This window comes from Copadichromis virginalis, linkage group LG16 (genome assembly GCF_057382275.1).
Source record: "Copadichromis virginalis isolate Kocher_CV1m ecotype Utaka linkage group LG16, C_Virginalis_male_GT1.1, whole genome shotgun sequence".
Taxonomy (NCBI): Eukaryota; Metazoa; Chordata; class Actinopteri; order Cichliformes; family Cichlidae; genus Copadichromis; species Copadichromis virginalis.
Window position 1 is genome coordinate 36559303 of NC_140633.1, and position 20688 is coordinate 36579990.

At 40.5% G+C, this 20688-nt stretch overlaps 1 protein-coding gene across 1 annotated transcript in view; it reads right to left on the minus strand.

Annotated features, from left to right (window-relative positions):
* The window catches only part of LOC146691292 (tomoregulin-2-like), a 136849-nt gene that overhangs the window by 57915 nt on the left and 58246 nt on the right, over positions 1-20688 (minus strand). The window contains exon 4 of the mRNA XM_085434651.1: positions 8669-8695. Coding sequence (XP_085290777.1) covers positions 8669-8695 — 27 coding nt within the window. The remainder of the gene's footprint in view (positions 1-8668; positions 8696-20688) is intronic.

A 20688-nucleotide genomic window follows, 5' to 3' on the forward strand; every position in this document is an offset into this window, starting at 1 on the left:
AAAAATAAAATGCTTCTAAAATAAATCTAAATGATTTTTGATCTGTGCCAATCAGAATAAAATTGTTTGTCCCCCAAAAAACATTTTCTGATAGCACCGGGTTCAGGTTTGAGCTTTGGGCTTCTTAAACCACACATTTGTGTCAATTTCAGACAAAAGAGAGATTTTTTTCCCTACGAAAGGTGTCTTGTGCCATTATTTTCCTTTTGTCTTTACGGTGGCACTGCAGTGCAGTGGTTAGCACTGTCTCCGCACAGCAGAAAAAAAAAATATCAGCATGCCTTTCTGGTCGACTGTGCTCTCTTTGTGTGGAGTCTTCATGCCCTCCATGTCCCTGCATGGATTTCCTGCGGTTCCTTTGGCTTCCACCACCAAACCAAACAAAGGTGTGTTAAGTTAACGGGTCTCTTTACATTATAAACTGTGTATAGATGTATATGTAAACGACTGGTGACATGTCCAGGGTGTAAAAATAGTGAAACAAAATCTCCCCTGTTTATAGTCAAGGTTCATAATAAATGAGTGACACTTAATGTCAGCTTGAGTGAGAGTCAGACTTTTCAACAAGGCTGGATGCCTATCTGCCCCTTGGCTTTCACCTGCCTATTAGGGTGGAACATATTGGTTCTGTGTGTGAGTCTGTGCATGTAAGCAGTGCAGCACAGAATAACTGAATAGGACACACATACACAGACACACACACACGGGTGGGCTAACGGTGGCGAGCCTTATCGCTACACCACAAAGTGGGAAGATTAGATTACTCACTTCCCTAAACCTCTAACTTGGTTACCATAGCAATAGCAGTGTGACTGGGGCAGCGGTTGGTCACTGTGGAGGCTGCTGAAGCAGGAATGGACGTAACAATTACCGGGGGAACCGTGGGTCAGCCGGCGGCTTTACCTCCGCTTCTCGCCGATTCATTTGGTTCTATTCTTGTGTTTTCTAAATGAGGTCATCCTCTGGTCGTGTGCTTCAACGTGGAGAAAAGTGACAACATCGGCAGAGCAGACATTCTTCTTCATTTCTCCTAATGGGGTGTGCTGTAGCTACTTTAAGAAGCCCTGCACGCATGTTGATAAGATATGTTGCTGCAAAATATTTGGATGGTTGATAAACGGTAAAACATGAGGTCCCAGCTCGCGTTGCCATTTCTGTGCACTGCTGCATAGCGGCTAAGGAAGATCAATTGATATTGAATTCATAATTGCACTATAGTGGAGCCTCGCCCTTAATTCAAATTAATGAAGTGCTTGCAAATCCATAGTGTTTTGGGTTTGATCATTAGATTAATTACCCCAATAAGGCTATTGTATTTCAATTAAGTCAATTGCAGTGTTTATCTTTTCATTAGTCAACACTCAGAAAAATACATTTTACACAAAGAGTGGAGACAAGGCTCGGCACGTGTACTTATGGAGAGAGAAATACAAATCAAACTTCAGTATATCAGCATTATTGTACTTCAAATTCTGTTTTTAGGGTTAACGTTTCGATTTCAGCTCACAAAAACTGTCATCTTCCACTGATTTTTGCTGAGTACGCGCACCAAAAGTCCTTGCTGTACTGAGTGATTTGACTAAATTGACAAAGACTACAAAACACGGACCTTCCATTCAGTGTATTTTCTATTAGAACTGAAAGTATACACTATGATCTCAGTTTTTGTCTTCATTTTATTTCAGTTCATTTTAGTCTGAGTTTACTAAGATACCGCCAGAACAAGTGCTTCTAAAGTGTGAGCCTAAACAAAGCTCGGGAAATAATTAGAGTGACACACAAAAGAAGCAGGTAGGTGAAAAAAAGCAGGAGAGACACTTCGAAGAATGCCCCATAAATACTGGTAATTACAGTGCTGACAGCCCTGGTGCTCTCTCCCTGCTGTTAAGGACTTATAATGGAGTCATTTTTTACTATTCAAACTGGGAAAAAAAAAAAAAAGGCTCTGATAAGTTATGGGACACTGTTTTGACCTTGACAAAGCACTTAATTCAGATAAGAGTTACCCTCGAAACTGTGGTGAAATTAGGTCACTACAATGGGCATGACAGCGTTTAAATCTTTGACTTAGCGGCTCGAGTCCAGCTGACTCCTAACCAGTATTCTTGCAGGTCCAGCTGAGGACTAGTTTATCTCTACTAGAACACTTTTCAAAAATTCACTGTTTAATATTGGATTGGAGAAGCCACAGTGAAGCATAGACCTAATGTACTTTTGGGTCTTGTAAAAAGACAGTGAATAATTAAAGTCACCAGTTGGCAAAGTAGCAATTTTACAAAATTAGTTCCCTGTATGAAGATGCATTAGATGACTTCTGCTTGACATAAACTGAAAAGAACAGAAATGTTTTGTGCTTCTCAGAAATTGATTCATGACAAAGTTAAGAAATGTTATGCAAGCAAATAACTCTAATTTCAATGTGTTTTTACTGCACAATCACATCTTGTGGTGTTTTGCAGTGACTGGGCTGCAGTGTTAAAGACCAGTTAGCAAAGATACTGTATTGAGCACTGAGTCTTTATAGCTTAGCTAGAGCCAGCAGTGCTGACACTGTGACAGGACGTGCTTTTCTACTGTTCCTTCAGTGCAACAGATGCTGGCCGATGACGGCTTTGCTGCAACTTGTGGAATAAAAAAACATTAAAGTTCAAACATGGAGATAGTTTGCATTCATGCTGCATGCCAGTCACATCAGCGCATCAAACTTATCTCAGCACTGCAAAGAGAGACACTCAAGTCTGTGCAACAGAATCCACTGCATCTTATAGTTTTTAAGTCACAATGATCATATACTGGAATTTTACTACGTATACTAACAGCTGGCATCTGTCAAAGCAACACCAACATATAACATGAGCTGGGTGCTACTCATTGTTCCTGGAGGCTGCTTTCATGCCAGTTCAGTCTGTCAAAGCTTTGCTTGTTAGCCCACATTAAATTAAAGAGTTTTTAATAAAATGCATCAAAAGGAACTTGTGATTTTTCTTATTTTATGTAAAAAAAATTGGGGTGGACAATTAAAATAAAATGGCCACAGTTTCAAATAATGAGACAGGTAATACATCGGAAATACATTTTCTTCATGAGTCATTCTGGACATTTTTTGTACTCCTGTTTCTGGAGGATGTTATTCATAGGGGAATTCCTAAAATGATCATCTTGGGCACATGGCTCTGCCAATATTACACTAAAACCATCTTTTACAGGGAGTGGCTAATCAGAATACAGGTGGCTTAAAGAGAGAAGTACTAAAACTGTTTGTTTTAGTACTTCTCCCTTCAGAAGAAGAACTGAAGGGCTTATCCTGGTTCCATAAGATTTATGACCTGCATGCAAAATGGCAGAACATTGTAGCGCAGATAGATATTTTCTATTTGTTACATTCCTGGTTGTTGCTGAGAATTACTGCCTCTCAACCTTTAAGAGGAGAAAAGTACCATCTTTGTCAATTCCTTGCTGCCACCTCCTGACAGAGGGCATGTTTTACTGCACCTGCCCACCAGACACATTTGATCATCCACACGCACACAAAAAAACCCATTTTGGAATAGACACCCTCTGCTAAACCTGATCTCAGAATCCACCTCTCGCTCCACCTCCACTGCTGAAGCTGTCAATACTTCTAACGGGTATTTTGTGATCAGCTGCTGCGTGCAAGAAATTCAAGCCAACCCGTCCAAATCTTGTGGAGATATTTTTGTGTGGACGAAAGCGGTGGACTGACATCCAAGAGGTGGTGCTGCTTCAGTTCTAAAAATAAGGACTGTATTTTTTTCCCCTTTTACAACACTTCAGCTCCTTTTTTCGAGGTGATATCATGCAAGAGTAGGTTTTATCTCTCTTACAGTTTGGCATTCTAACAAATGATCATCTGCCAGCAGCGCGAAATAGTCTGTCTTCTTTAAAAATATACTTGGACTGTTGAGATGCCTCGAAATCTTTCAGGCTCAAGGCTTTGCTCTGTCTTTGTTCTTGCATGATCATGTGAGCGCAATTCAATTTCTCCACTGTGCAATTTGATTTGGACAAATGGTTGATTCTGACTAAAGGGGCCATGTGACTCGACTCGTGCCCAGAGGGCATCTCCCTGCACAGTTGACTTGTGTACTTATCAGATAAAAAACAGCAAACACAAAGGAGAACACACACTGACGAGCATGAATGCATCCGCGCTTGCACTGCCACTGGTCTGCATTCTACACACACACACACACACACACACACCACATTGCTACTGAAACTGGCAACTTCCTGGCTGACCCAAGTTTTATGTGTGTAGATTTATCATCGGCCATTAAAATATATTTGATTTTCACTGAGATGGCTCTCTACTGCTGACTTCTTACAAGTCCAAGCCGTCTTTTACAACCGCTTGCTTTAACCTTCTCCCCTGCTCATAAAACACCAGCATCTTCTTCCACCTCTGGCAGATCCCACTCCTCCCTCCCCTCCATCTCTCCTACTGTATCTCTCCATCTATTGTGACCTCTGCTATGATTCTATCTTTATAGGGTGTGTTTGTGTTTCTCCTCCTCCTGTCCTTGCCCTCTTCTTTCCCTTCTTCCTCCTCTACTGCACAAATACCCTCTCCACCCTTGAGCTATTTTTTCTTAATTGTCTCTTTTCCTCCTGAATGATCGATTCGTCAGATTTATCTGACATTTTGAGAGTGAGGACAATTCTCAGGCTTCTACTTTAAACCGCCCAGGGGTCTTGGAAGGTGAACATTTATAATGAGCTTTCATGAGGATATTCAGAGAAAATCTGTCTCACTTAAAGAAATATGTGAACGATGACTCTATACCTTTCACCTTTTGATCGTCTGATGCTACACTAATCATTCCTGTTGGTTTGGCTGGGATACTGTTATTTTTTTCATGATGACACATGAATTTTATGAGATTTTTTATTAGCTTTTTAAAGCCCGCTGTAGCAGTCTGTATGTCGTGCTATGTTATGGAGTGATGTCCTGTTGGGTAACTATTTTGAAGGACACATGAAGCATGTGGAGTATTATTTTTCTGTTTTATGATACTTAAACTTTAGATAAAACATGTAAAATAAGTAAACTATTCAGTCTGCAGTTGCATCAGTTTGTTGCTGTCACAGCACTGCTCTTTGGCTTAAAGCTGCAGATAGTCAGTAGGTGTCATTTGGCATTAAAACCTTGATACACCGGCCACAGTTAGAGTTTGCTCAGCCAGAACACTGCTGTTTGTTTAGCTTCCACTCACTGCTCGGTTTGCTATAGGCACCAAAAACAACCTGGTTAGTTCTAAAAAAGGTCATAATCTGGGTTCAAATATTCACCTCTCGCTACCTGCATGATGATGACGCAGACCAGTGCATTTAAATATGAAGTGTCACTGATCGAGAACACTTTGTACATATCTCCTGTGACTGCAACTGCAACAAATCAGTCCTTTTTTGTTATTCAGATGTTACACAGCATCGGTAAGATTTTTTTTATTTTTCCATCTTTAGACTAACTTAAATAACTGTCTAACAAATTATTTGCATGATGTGTTGGTTGAAAACTCGCTGACCTTTTAATGTTTTCAAGCAGACTGATTTTACCACAAGTAAAATTAATTTTAAACATGCACTTACTGAATGAGGTAAAAGAAGTCGGCAGACTCTGCGCTTAATGGATGTGTAAATTAATAAGTAAAATCCAGAAGTCGGAGGATCTGGCTGTTATTTTTCACTGCAGACAATATAATTGTCAAACACTGTATGTCTCTGATGGCATTGCAAGAGAAATGCTTTTGAAAAACGGATTAAAGCCCTGTAGCACAACTCCAGGCTAACGTTAGTCAACTGAGGTGTCAAACAAATGACCTGCAGGCTAGAACCTGGACCAGCAAGGGGTCCAATTTGGCTCATTGAAAAGTCTAAAAACTCACAGAAGGAGAGCATTACTTTTTGGGGATTTTGCACTGTGTTTTGCACCAGGAAGCTTTGTGTTGTGTAAGAATGCATTAGTGGATCTGAGTGGTTGCCTCAACTGTAAATTTAACCTGAGCCAGAGTTCTGAATTGCTGTCAGGTTAGAGCCTCTTACTGAAAAAGACATACCGCGCAGCAATAAGGTGCTGAAGCCAAAGAGCCACTCTCTTTACAAAGAGTCTTGGTAATGACAGCAGGCTGGCTGGGAAAACTAAAACATACTGTTGAAACTGCACTTTTTTTTTCTTGAGACATCTCATGCTGTTAGTCTTTTTTGTAATTAAACGGTTCATTAAAGGTGAATGTTTTCAGAAAGTGCTAATTTGCACCCAAACACTTTTCGTTATGGATTATTATGCAGTGGTTTACTGTTCCAACCAGCTTGATCAAATTGGTCTGTAAATGGCGTGTGAACTAAAACATTTGCCACCTTTAACCTGACTTTTATGGCTAGAAATAATATATGTACTACTGTAAACAAGCGCTGGGTTTGGGTGGAATAATAGTTCTGTAAATTAGAGCAAACTAACATAAGCTATTCCTTCCAATTTCCACTGAAGTGCAGCTTTTCAGATTCAGAGTTCTTAGCGTTATAGGACTAAAAATTCTCGGTTTTGTTATTGAATTCTCTTCTGTGCTATTTTGGTTCTTGTAAGGCACCGAGAGCATTAAGGGAAAAGAAACCCTCTGACTGCTTTCTTTCACTGCAGATTTTATGGTGGTGTCTTGCAATGAAATGCCGAAAAACAGCCCGAGGAAGTGTGATCGTCTATACAACGGAGCTCAGAGATAGACCGAGCATGCATGGCATTACAAACAAATCACGATGGTACTGGCCGTGCCATTTTTCCCTTTAATCCCATGCAAGTGTAAGCACATTGTGTTCATGTTTCATTTTGCTCCTCCTTCCTCCTGCTTCTTAGGGCTGTCTGTCCTCCTCTCCCTCAATCTCTACACCACTCGCCGTCTGTTTCCTCTGCTCTGTTATCTATTTTGCGACTTTCCCCAGGCCATTTCTTTGTCCACCCCCATCTTTCCTCTCTATCTGTCTTTCCCTCTCTCGCTTTCTCTCTCTGGTTGACCTAGCACCAGTTTCATTTCCGCTTGTTCATCCGTCTATCTGCCGTCTTTTTGGGGGGCACTAATCTCTTTTTCAATCTCTCTCTCCCTCTCATATATGCTTGGGAAAGCTCCATGCATCGGAGTTAATGAAGTAACTGCATGGGCAAACACACGGGAGGATAGAGAGGCTGCAGAGTGGGGAGTGTAAATATATGCATGGGTACAAACGTGTTCTGACAGACGAGCCTGACTACTGTCTGTGCTGATGTTAGAGTTGAATCTTGTTAGTCAATTAAGCAACAAATTAGAGACTTAGCTCAAAGACACGTTATTAATACGGTGGGGGTTTATGTGATTAGTTACACAAAAGTTATTCATAAAAAAGTCACTCATGGCTATAAGCTCATCTCAATCTTATTGCAATCAACTCTCACACACTTGTCACTCTCTCCCCAAGCTCCACTGTTTATCAGCTGCAATGCTGCCCAGGCCACCATTCCGCCCTTTCACTCGGCTTCGTGAAGACGGGCACACAAAGCTAAATGAGGACTTTCTCCAGCATGCCGTCTCTGCATATCTTGGCTTTCAATGTCGAATTTGCACAAAAAAGTAGTCAGATGAATCAGCGTGAGATTAGAAAGGTGAATTGTGTAATTTCTGGGCTTCGCGCCATCGGCCCCTCTGGCCAACACCAGTAGGCAAGTAGGGTAAAGTGTCTTGCCCAAGGACACAATGACCAGGACAGAGAACCCCGGGATCGAACCGGCGACCTTCCGGTTACAGATACGCTTCCCAACCCCCTGAGCCACGGTCGCCCCTCAGTAGTTCAGTCCCCGGTCTTATTAATCATTTTTATTGCTGTATTGTTGGTTTTTATTTACTATTTTATTAATTTTGTGCCTTTTAATGATGTTTACATATTACTGTTGCTTTTTCTCGTTTGGTTTTCATCGCTGACAGAAGTTTCATAAGGATTTTGATAGATATGAGCTGCTAGTGACCTGCTAGCCACTTTGCCTTTGTTAGCTTCTTTAAAATGTCCAGTTCACCTGTGTGAGCGTTATTCAGGTGTTTAGTTTTCTTGTCTATTTGTGTTCCTCCAGTCTATTTTAGTGAAGTCTGGTGAACGATGTCGTCACTCGCAGCAAAGCATTTCCATGCCAACAACATGTGAGCATGTGGCTGTGAGTGTGTGTGTGTATAAGTATTTGCATATGCCACTGTGCGTGTGTTGTGCATTGGCTTATAATCCCAGACCAGCTGACTATTGCATCTTTAGATGTTATTAATTCACTTGGTTTTATCTCTCTATTAATTTAATCTATGTATATACTCATGCTACAGTCTTGATGCTAGTGCATTTGTGTAGCAAATTGTCTGGTATGAAATATGCTTTATAAATAAAGTTTTGCTTTAGTACATGAATTCAATTAGATTAAACGTTAGCGTGAATAAAATAATAAGTGAAGCTAATGATGTTAAGAGAACATGTTTTTAATTGGTTTATCATATTATGAAATTAAAATACATTGAAGTCAGCCCCTCATACTCAATAATAAATACAGTGCTGTGGAACACAGCGGGTAGAGAGCAGCATATTAAAAAGCAGTATGTGAGGAGTTAGAGGAGGTGGAGGAGGAAGAGGTGAGTAATCTTACCATCGTCTCCTGATCCTGAGCCAGCATCTGCAAAGGAGAACAAACAGTTATTAACCAGAGGCTCTCACAGACACAGACATTAGCTGAATAATGTGTGTCTGCATATGTAAGTGTGTGTCTGGACCTATTTGAATATCTGCTTGTGATTGTGTGCATGTACATAAGAGAGAGTGTGTGCGTGTGGGTGCGTTTAAGCGAGATGAGATTTCTGTGAAGACGGTGCAGAAAGTGATGCCGAGACAGATCTACAAAGAAAAAAAAAAACAGCTGAAAAACCAGAGAGGAGGATGATAGTGAGGTGGAGGATGCACTGATGCTTTGAGCATCACGCAGCTCCCGCATTCTGTACCACAACACCTCCTACTGTGGACCTCTCAGTGGTAGGACTGTGGGAAGGCGCACTGTTGCAAATGTGTTTGTGTGTCAGCGAATCCTTCTTCATGGCTTTCCCACTGAATCTGTGTAAAGCCCCTTCAAACACACTGAGCTTACTGAGCTGTTCAACAATACAGCTGTGAAAGAGATACTCATGAGCACTCCGAAGCTCCGTGTAACTCGAGCTGCTGCACAAAGTGATCTGCTAAAACGCACAGTGCCAGAGCACACGCAGGCCCTCCGAGGACTGCAGGGGGGATGAAAGCGCAGCTCCATATGAACACCCATGTGAGAGGGTTTTATAAGAAGAGGTGCACGTCATGGGGCAACTGCAGTCCCAGAACACATGGAGTCTAACCATCAAGCTGACACTGATACTTTCGTGACACAAGGTTTGGATCAATAAAATACATTTTTGATGGGAGTCGGTATTGCCAAGACTCTCTGAGGTCAGAGCAGCAGACGCTCCGATGTGTCAGGGGAAAGTAACTCTTACACTCTTGTTTGACTGATATTTTCTATAGTTCAATGATCACTGAATAATTCACATCGTTATAATCGTGAGTACTGTGTTATGCGTTCACACTGGTGATTTTGGAAGCCCTTATGCATAGAATTAGTATCAGTTAGATAGGCAGTATCAAGTAATGCTTCGAATGCTATGAACCCTTAACCTGGCCCGGGGGCCAGAATTGAACAGGCAAAGGCTCTAGTCTGGCCACTGAACAGGTCTTGGAAATGTGAAAAAGTGCCCAGACTTTTCATTTTCATAGGTCACACAGCTTTCCCCCTGCCGTCAATTCCTATTCATACTACACCAAAATAATTTAAATAAAATGGGCATTTTTTAAATTTTAAATTTATATTTCATAACTATGGGACGGTTGGGGCAAGGGTAGTAGTAGTTTCACTTAAGATCAAAGTAGCCTTTGTGCGCCCCACGATGTAAAACGAGTTTGACATCCTTGCCTTAACCCCTCAACCGGTTGAACTCACTAAGAGATATAACCTGGAGTGAAAGAATTCATCATCCTCAAAAATGCTACACTTCTCTAAAAATACAATCTACTGTGAGAACACCATCAGCATCAGGAATAATGCTATAATAATATTAATTTTTAAAAATTGACTCCTCACATAATGGATACAAAATAAACCAAGTAGGGACGAATTTTCATTAGAATTATCGACATCCATCAGCCTGATTCTGAGGTTTCGTGTAGGTGATGTTGGGACAAATGGAGTATGGTTGTTTACTAGGATTACTGTAGCAACGGGAGCTGAAAGCAGTATTACAGTGCAGTGAACTGGGCTGAAAAAAAGGGATCATTAGTGATTTGTTCCCCTGAGGACAGTTGTGAGATAGAGTGAGAGAATGGCCAATGAATATTTCAAACTGATACACTATCAGAAACAACAGGGGTTGTTTATGACGTAGGGCCATTGTCTGACCAAATTTGGTAAAACCTCAACACAATGACTGGAAGAGTAGAAAAGCGGAGTAGAAAGACTCTTCAAAGACAAACACACAACAGAGTGCTTCATGCATAAATCCTAAACCCGACAATGACTTAGCATTTGCACACTTTTCCACCATCTGTTATTTGGTTAGATGCCTGAAATAAACCCATTTCTTCATGTTTTCTTTTACATTATGACATAAGTGTGAATTTCTAAGCTTTTTGTGTCTCAGAGAAGACATTTTCTAACAATAGACTACAGAAGTTGTCATGGACTTTCAACATGATCAAGCTAAACACACAAGCTCAATGGCAGTGACAATGACATGTACATATACACCAATCAGGCATAACATTATGTCCGCTGACAGGTGAAGTGAATACTGTTGGATGGTGGGATATATCAGGGAACAAGTGAACAAGGTTGTTCAAACAGATGTATTAGATTTGACTGCAGCTCTGTTGGGTGTTCCCAGCCTGCAGTGGTCAATATCTATCAAAAGTCCAAGGAAGGAACAATGAACCAGCAAAAGGATCATGGGGGGGCTAAAGATCACCGAGGGGAATAAAGGCTGGCCCGTATGGTCCTGTCCAAGAGATGAGCTCAAATTGCAGAAAAGTTGTGATAGACAGGTGTCAGAATTTACAGTGAATCACAAATCGTTGCATATGGGGCTGCAGACCGGTCAGGGTGCCCGTGCTGACCCCCGTCCACCACTTAAAGTGCCAACAATGGGCAGGTGAGCATTAGAACTGGATAATGGAAAAATGGAAGATGCTTTGGGAAATGTTCTGCTGGGAATGTTAGGCAGGTGGTTAAATGTCGTGCCTGACTGGTGCATACGTACCATACATGTGGTAGCTCGTATAGCTTTTTCCAACTGCCTTTGCAGTTCAAAAATCCTAAAAGTTTCAGTGTGTTGAGATTTTCTTGCTGAAGAAAACCCGTAAATATCATTAACTTAAAAAAAATTGCTTATTTCTGCATTAAATCAAAAGGCTACACACAAATCCCACTGGCTTTTGTTGCTGACCTACAAGGCCACACTTCTTGTATCTTGCTTCCAGCTCTGAATCTTTAAAAACACCACTTAAATGAATAAATATTAGTGAATTGGATACAGAGATTTCATGAGGAAGAAAACGTGTGAAGTCAAATTGTCTAGAACCCCATAGAAAATATGACAGATTTTCGGTGTGGAAATAAAGGAAACAATGTAAACAAACATAAAAAAAGGAACTATTAAGGTTGGTACACTGATTCTATGTCAGTAGTAAAGTGTAATCTCATCAGTGGAGCAAACCAAATAAAAAGTCAGATTCCCTTGAGTTGTATCCCATCCACTGAAGTATCTTTTGGATAAAAACTGAGAGGCTTTTCCATATAAATCAAATAGCAGCCATTGTTTACCTGGTATAAATATGTGTCTTCACATTTCCAGCCAAACATTGCTTACTAAGCAGCATGGAGATAGTGGGCCCCTCAACATGTCAGAAGTCAAACTGTTGTTCTCAGCAAAGAAGGGATTTCTCAGCATCAAATCACAGCACGACACATGGTTCCTCCGGGAGTCAGTGCACGGCACTCTAACATGCTTTATGGAAATCACTTGTATCCAGAAGTGTAAATCTCTATATCTGCTTTGTTAAAAGATGCTACAGCAACTTTACAGCAGATATGTAATTAGCTAAATCAAGAGACAAAAACTCTAACAAGTAAAAATCCTGTCAAAACAACACTGTGGTCCCAGAGGATGAGGAATGCGTCTAAACCACTTCTCAGGAGAGAACACAAATCAGCACTTCGCAGTGGATGACTGGAAAAAAAGTTATTTTTGCTGATGAATTCAGTTTTAGATTTGTGGTAGTAAACAGAATGTGGTACTATATGACAGGAGACAAGCAGGAGGTAGTGGGAATATTTAAGTCTGGCAGTATTTGCTGCTCTAGAGCTGGAGAGCTGCACTGAACTCCAAGCAGTGCTTGATCCTTCAGGCCTCTGCATGTTTGCGTAGAAAGATTCCTACTGCACCGCCTGAGAACCAAAGAAGACCAAGGAGTGCTGATTTTCAAAGACCTTCCTGCACAGTCACTTCACCTCAGCTCCTTAAAACATTTACAGAGGCACGTGAAGCCTCAGAACGAGTTTTGCAAACTTATGTGTCTGTGTGCAAAAGGGAAACAGAAGCCACATTTTTGCTGTAATCCATGAACATCATTTGGAGACTGAATACTTCTTAAATGTATTAAACAAATCCAAAATATTTATCAAATTAAAAAAGTATCTTTGCTTAAAATCACTGATTTTGGAATCCATGATGTATACCTTTATTAAACTTCCAGAACAGAAGCATTCAGTAATACTGACCGTAAGTAGAAACTTTTTTTTGTTTACAAGAAAACTGTACAGGGCACCTTTAATATATATATATTTTTTAAAAACAGCCTCTACAAAAACTCCTCTGCCTTTCTCCCTACACAATTCCAGTGACCTTGGAGTGTGTGGGACACTAAATGTGCAGTGTTTCATGAAAAGGCTTAGCTTTAAGGATCAGGCTGAAGTCAGAAGGGGTTCATGGGAGATCAATAAAAACCTTTAGTATCTGTACAAGGGTAAAGGCTTGAGGAGAAAAAGACTGACATTAGAAAATAGAACAAAACAGCAGGGGAGAGAGGCACAAGCTTACATTTCTTCCCATTTGTCTGCCAAATGAAGGGTCAAAAAGAGGAGATACCACACAATTTTATTTTGTGAAAGGCACTGGAGGGTGAGGGCGAGAGCAGAGAAGGACTGCATCAATAGATGATAGAATTTTTTCCTAGTTTTAAAGCAACTGATTGGAAGAGGTGCAAAGCAGAAAGAAGAAGAGGAACCTTCTAGGGGAAACTGTTATTAACCTTACAGAGCTGCTGAGTCTGTACTGCATTGCACACAAACTGTACGCACACACACAGACCTCAGTCCTTGCACATAAACACACTTTTCCACTTTTTACTGTAAATAAGTATTTCAAGTTAGCGTTGAATAAGAAAGAATCGCTTGCCTTTACAGTAATGCCATCAATGTTTGCCCCGAAACACACAATCTGTGACATGAACCTGTAGGAAAACCTTCCAATCACTACACTAAGATATCAGCATATATACAAAGACGACCTGTGTGAAACGTTTTTCCCTTTAAATAGCAAAGCATCGTTGTCAAATGATGTCCTCCTTTTAAAAGAGCCTAAAAACACATCTGATCTAAGTGACCATTCTCTTACTTGCAGTGATTAACAGCAAGTTCTGATTCTGATTCACATCAGTGCAGCACATGAGGAAGGAAATTTATATCCTAAACATTTGAGTGCTAACTCACATTTGGAGTACGTATGTGCAAACTGGATATTTTGGGGCCAGTATCATCGTGTCATGAGGGACATCAAAGTATACAAGACTGGAGCACTTTTTTTTTCCCTGCCACACAATGAATCTGCTCACCTGTGTGTTTGTGGCCAACAAGTGTGCTTTCTCACAGAGCAGAGGTTTAATTGGAGCTGTTAAAATATTGTGTGCAATCCAGTATGCTCTGTCTGGTTGGTATGGTTCAGACCATACAAAATAAACTCAGTTATATCCAGACACAGGGGCTGTAAATTAAAATGGGTGGAGTTACAAATGTATCTTCTTAAAAAGCGTGTCACAGTGGGCAAAAAAACTAATGCTGCATCTAAGTTGCTACACAATATCCTTACAGAAATGCTAGCACGTGAAACTTTTAGAATATGAACGTCACAACCAGTCAGTGAATTCCTGCTGCGAAGCCCCAAGCTAAAAGTTTCTCTGTTGCCATTGTTAGCAAATGAGCAAGAATAATCCTCCTTTCTGACTCTAATAATTACTGAAATAAAAAAAGACCTGAATCCAGCTAATGAGATAATAAATTAATCAGGAATGTGTTTACCGGGAGAGAAACGGAGCCAAGGGCCGTTGTCCCATAGGCTTCAATACAACTGCAAGTCTTATTGCAGTCGCCCCCTGAAGGCCACTTTTATATCGTCTCCCACGTGACATTTCCTTCTCTTCTGCGAGGTTGATCAAGAGAAGCACTGGCCAGTGAGTCTTTCTTTACTGCCAAGCGCTGCATCAATGCAACAACGGCAAAGCAAAAGAGGAATGAGTTTAGCAAGATAAAAGTGTGAAATGAACAAGACACCCAGTATCACACACGCCATTGTTGCAAAAGCCAGTGAGACTGGCTGATCGGGGAGCAACATGTAGTCTGTCATGACTGTCAGTCATGAAAAGGACAGATTTCTGTGACTCTACAACTCCTTTGTCCTAATCTGACAAAGTGGCCATAGAAAAAAATATTATATAGCCTAACATTGCCACTGAGGATCAACAGATGCAAGTTGATGTCAGAGGATCTGTTCTCACATCTAGGGTTGGATGCTATTTTAGTTAATTTAAAAAAAAATGGATACCTATGAGCTTACACCTGTAAAAGACAGACTGTTTTAGGAAAAGATGAAGTCTTCAGAATCCCCAGTTTTTCATGACTGAATGTGCAGGCAACTCAGTAGGAAAGCAAACCTGCATGGGAGGTGTGTCAGGCAAAAAAGTAGGTGCTATCCAAAAAGACTATTAGCACAAAACTCCAGGTTGATGATGGAAATACAGGGAAAAACCAGCAGCCTTATTTGTAAAGCTGTGCATAAGATCCATACTAAAAGTGTACACGCAGAAATGCTGAAAATAATGTGCATAAATAAGGTAATTCGATTTATAAAACCGTGTGTACGCACACCTCCAGGCAATCTTCCATTTATACATCACAGTCCACACATAGTCATCTGTGCCAGTGCATCAATCATGCAGCATTACGCATGAGTGTCACAGAAATATTTATGTTTATAGCAACTAAACTGACTGCTTTACAACTTTCCAGAATGATTGCAACACTCGGTGCTATCAGGCCCCCTGAGATGTGAGGAACTATGATATGTGAACTTTATTTATTTATTAATTAGAGTTTTGCTATTGTGAACTTGGCCTGCAGTATCGGGGCATGGAGTGTGTTCATTTTGCTGTCAGAGCTGTCAGCAGCTTTGTTTCCAGACTTTGCTAATTTACACAATCCATATGTGCAGGTGGTGGAGTTTTGCCGGGGTGAGGTGTCCAGAGACGGCAGAGTGTGAGCAGCGCTGTGGTGTCTACTGTGCGCCTGACAACACCGTCACCTTCACTGCTGCGATTTCCCACACGAAAACTAAATGAAACACTGTGTCCTTGGTGATGCGGGTGGAGAATTAGAAGATATCATTAAAAACGAATTATATTCTGTTGCAACAAGGTGAAAAGTGAGGGCCTGGAGCCTAGATGGGCAGGTAGCATGTCAAAACTAATATGCAGAAAGGGTTCCATCGCAGACTGGGATCTTACACCGGGAATGTCAGACTCATCTTACATTATAGACCACATACAGTATATTTTTTTAGGCTGGACCACTTAAAATATGTTTCTCTCAGTGTAAACAAGTTTAACTGACTTGTAAAAACAAAAATTACCAGATTTTTCTTTTTACCCGAGTTTTGTTTCTGAGATAAATGAGATGAACATAAGAGGACATTCATTTTAAATTTCAAGAGAACGGTGGCAGTATAATGTTTGAAGGTGCACATCAGGCCCTTGTAGAGTAAAATTGAATATTTTTGTCTATACAACCCAAAATGTGATGTCCACATATGTGGACGCCAGGTCGTAGGAGGTTAAATCCGTAAGAAATATGGTGTAAAATTACAGAAAAAGTTCTGGTATTTCATTGCCCAGACTTCCTGTAATTATAAAATACAATGTTTTGTATCATATACTGTGAAAAAACGAGAACGTCACCGTTATTTAAATCCGTATCTATTGCTTAATTACTTAATTACCTTTGCTTTGGTGTAGTATGAATTAGGGGTGGGTTTTGATGATTAAAATCAATTCTAGCTTGAATAACATGATATCGATTCATTAAAATCCTGAATCGATTTTTAAATATAAATTTATTTTGCCCGAAACACCAGAATCTCAGGTTAAACTTAAAATTGTTCAGCTCTGGTTATCGCCTTTCTTCACATTCATCCCTTTAGTAATCCTCGATATTCAAAGTATCCTCACATTGGAATTGTTTGTTCCTTCTCATTTTAGAAAGAAGAAACAATAAAGTACTTGAATCCTACCCTTCCTGATAGAGCTGCTTCAAGTTAATCAAGTTAATATCTCTGCTGCTTTGTGGCTCATCTTGGCCTCTCAGCTTGATGTGAGGCAGCAAGTTGAAAGATCTGCAGTGATCAATGATGTATTAGATTATCACTACTTAATGTAATTGTAATTTAAATTGAGATAGACTTCTGAAATAACTAGAAATGACAGTGTTTTTTGTACACAAAGAATGAGCAGTGCATTGACTCCTCCTGTACTGTGTGTGAGATTATGCTGACACCATTGGACTGATTCTAATGTCTACTGATAGCACAGAGAGAGCTCCTTAAATCATTTGCCAAACATATGGCTCCTGTCATCTGTCAGTGCTCAGGCATCGCAGTCACACGAAACGGTGATTAAACATGCCATCGACATTTTAACAATGTGTCAGTTAAATGCTCTCTCACCTTTCCATTTAATGACTTCCTGGAACTTATGCGGCACACTCCACAAACTGAGTTGGAAATACCGTGTTTCTGCTTGCCTTAGCTCGACTCTCTCCTTTGGGGAAAATAGACTGCTGGGTTTGTTTTGCTTTGCTAAGCTAATGCTTAACTGCTCCTTACTGTGCTGGGCTAGCACCTGATGGGATAGGAAAGCGGTGCCATCCTGTTCTAATCAGCTTTCACTAGCTTTGTAATCCTAAGAGCTCTTCCTTCTATCGAATTTTAGATCAGGACTTCCTTATTTGTTGGTGACACAAAGGTAATAGAGTCCAGAACAGAGTGTAAATTAGCTTTTTCTTCTCACGAATGTTTCACTATAAAAGTCAATAAACTAAACGCTAAAATAACCACATTGTAAAACGTCACAACCTGTGGTGCAATATCGCGGCTCAAATCCTGCTTTCTGTTCAAACTTTGTCTTCCCAACAGCAAAATAAATGTCTTCCACTTCTTCCTTGCTTGCTCTGTTTTTTGGTCACCACACAGCGCCTTCTTTTCTATAGCAACCAGTAAATGGTGCCATCTTTATTTATTACAAAAAACAGAAGGCAACACTATCAAATCATGTTTGTCTCTGCCTCGGTGTCCTCACAGCATGAAACGGGCACCTCAGCAGGCCTCTTGTTTACTGTTTGGAATGACAACCGACTCCAACGTCTGCCCTGTTGGCCTCGGCAAGATCAAAGGGGTTCGGCGCAAGGGAAGCGCGGACGTCGCTTATGTATATCACCAGAAGAAAAATGGTAATGCAAGATGTAAGATACAAGTACAGCACATTTATCTTTCATCAATGTAATTAACATCAGTACGCAGGGGATACATTGGAAAGTGTAATCTGTAGAGAGCTCTGTGGTTTCAGGTTTAGTATGGGTGAGCAAGAGGAAGCCACTCATGATTACAAAGGAAGGGTCTTCTCCCCAGAGAGTGCAATGTTGTGCCACCATGTTTCCACACAGGGCCTGAATAGACAAACACTAAATCTAGAGAGTGCACTTTGTTGATTTCACGCTGAAGTGATGGCATCTGCTCTAAATATTTTGGAAAAGATGATCTGAGATCTGCAGCTGGTTATAATATATGCCACAAGATAGATAGACACTGACACTACTGAAAAAGAGAAATTTGCAAAAGGCAGGCCCTGGGCAAGCTGTGAAAACGTCTTTCTACAATAACTGCTATATGTACTATTTCCAACCAGTTATGAAACCAGAATTTAATCAGCCATCTCATTTTTAAAATGAAAAAATTAGAACGGTAATATTCTAATCAGTTTATAAAATGTTTAGCGCCTTTCAGCTCGTCTTGTGGTAACGCTCATCTATAACGTTCTTGTTCAATCTCACCAGTATCCTCATTGCCATTTCTTAGAGCAGGTTGTTTTCAGCTATAAAGCTTAAATAAAGCCATTTCCCTTGTGAAGACAGCACTAAACAGCAACAGACATTCAGTGACTGTATGATTCACACAGTCTAGAGAGACAGGCTTTGGGTTTATTAGAGACCAAAGCGTAACTTGAAGGAATCACGAATGTTGTGCTAAAGTCACACTAGAGAAAACTTCGCTTGGAGACCAACCAAATTTTTAAGAGCTCGTGCAATGAATTTGTTGTCTCATTGCCTTTGAAGACAGGGACCAGGTCTGTGACAACTCTGTCAGCTGCTGTCTTCAAAGCAACATTGGTGTGTCAAGATGCGAAGAAAAGTCCAGTGAGACAAAGTCAGCCTGTTATTAGTTTATGATTGAATGATGTCGAGTTGGCAACTATGTGCCATCTGTTTGTGATAGATCAAGAGAAATTGCAAATGTGTTTCAAATTCTCATCAAACAGAAATTCACATTAACTACAACCGGAATGTCATCGATTTGAAACAGAAATTCTGAATTCCCTCAAAAAAAAAAAAAAAAAAAAAAAAAAAAAATAGCGACATAATCAGCAACCATGTTTTCATACAGGAATACAACAAGAACAAGGTGGCAACCAGGTGATTCGAATCGCTCTTTACAAAAAGACACATCTCAGGTGAGTTGTGCTTAATGGTGGAACTTGAGTCAGACTGAACTGTCTGTGTTATTTGCCAGTCTTCCTTCACCATCATGTCTGAGAATGATTGCAATCAGTCTGAACGGGACTGGGATTGTTTGGAGACAGGCTGCCTCTTGTCTCTGATATCATCTTGTGATCGAAAGTGGTCGCCCACAGTTCAACCATCAATGGCAAGGAGATCGACGTCCCACTTTTACTCTAGTGTGACTGATTTATCAGGCCACCAGAAACGTACGATCAGACCAATTCTATTGTTTATTCATGTCTCATTGATATTAAATGGGCAATGGTTGTAAACATTGACACCAACAGAAACTCTGTCTGCTAAGAAAATCTTGTGATATGACTGAAAGTTCCAGAAAACAAACAAACATCTATAGAGGTGAAGCTGTTTCCCCCCCAAAAAATAACATTACTTTATCTTTTATTTTTCTCCAGCAGTCTGGTGCATGATATCTCTCACCTCAGCAAGGGAAACAAGTATTGGTGCCAGCGACTTGACATATATCCATTATAGAGTGTACTGTTGCCGCTAATGGGATTTCTGAGGATGGAAATGGAAAGGAGGACAGGGAGAAGCTGCGAGAGGAACAGAACGGGAGGAGAAAAAAGAAGGCTTCGCTGCAGTGGATGTACGGTTAGATAGCTGCCGCTCTTGAATTCTTTACTCTCAGTATCGCTCGTATTATATTCACAGCATTTTAACATATTCACTGCTGAAGTGATTTTAAAGCTGAAAGTATCAACAAAATGCAAGAGAGCAGAGAGAAACTATCCAGAAGCAGCTGCCTACCATGCTTTATCACATGAAAAGCAATCATATAGGAAGACGTGTCTTGGTGAGGGAAGTAGCTAAATTAATTTTAATAGGCATTTCACATGGGAGGCCCCCCGCAAAGCCTTACATTGAATTTAAAACATTATATCTTTAGTACAGTAAGTGAGCTAACGTTTCGCTTACATTTAGACATTTAGTCTCAAAGCGCGGTAAATACACTTATATTGATGGCGAAGACTTCAGGACAAAAACTATCAAGGGGAAAGCAGATGAGACAAAGTTAGCGGCCATGATGGAATTACCCCATAACAGGAGGTCCAGTGAGACTGGGTTTTCTGAGTCCCAGTTCCTAGAGTGTGCCAAAGGCCACTGTAACTGCTCTGGAGGCACATGCAGAAAAAAACATCTGGGTAAAAAATGTTTTTTTTCCTTGGCTCAAAATGGGCCTTTGGGGTGTGACTATTTATTTAAGCATAAGTGGTTCACTTACAGGAACTTAAAGGAAAGAGGCTGTATTACCTTAATTAAAAATGTTTATTTAACTGGAAATAGAAAGAACAAGACTAAAGTGGCAGAACTGAGCTTCCTCTGAAGGGTGTCTGTGCTCAGTCTTAGAGATGGGATGAGGAGCCTAGTCATTAGCAACAGGCTCAGAGCAGAGTCGCTGCTCCTTTGCATTGAAAGGA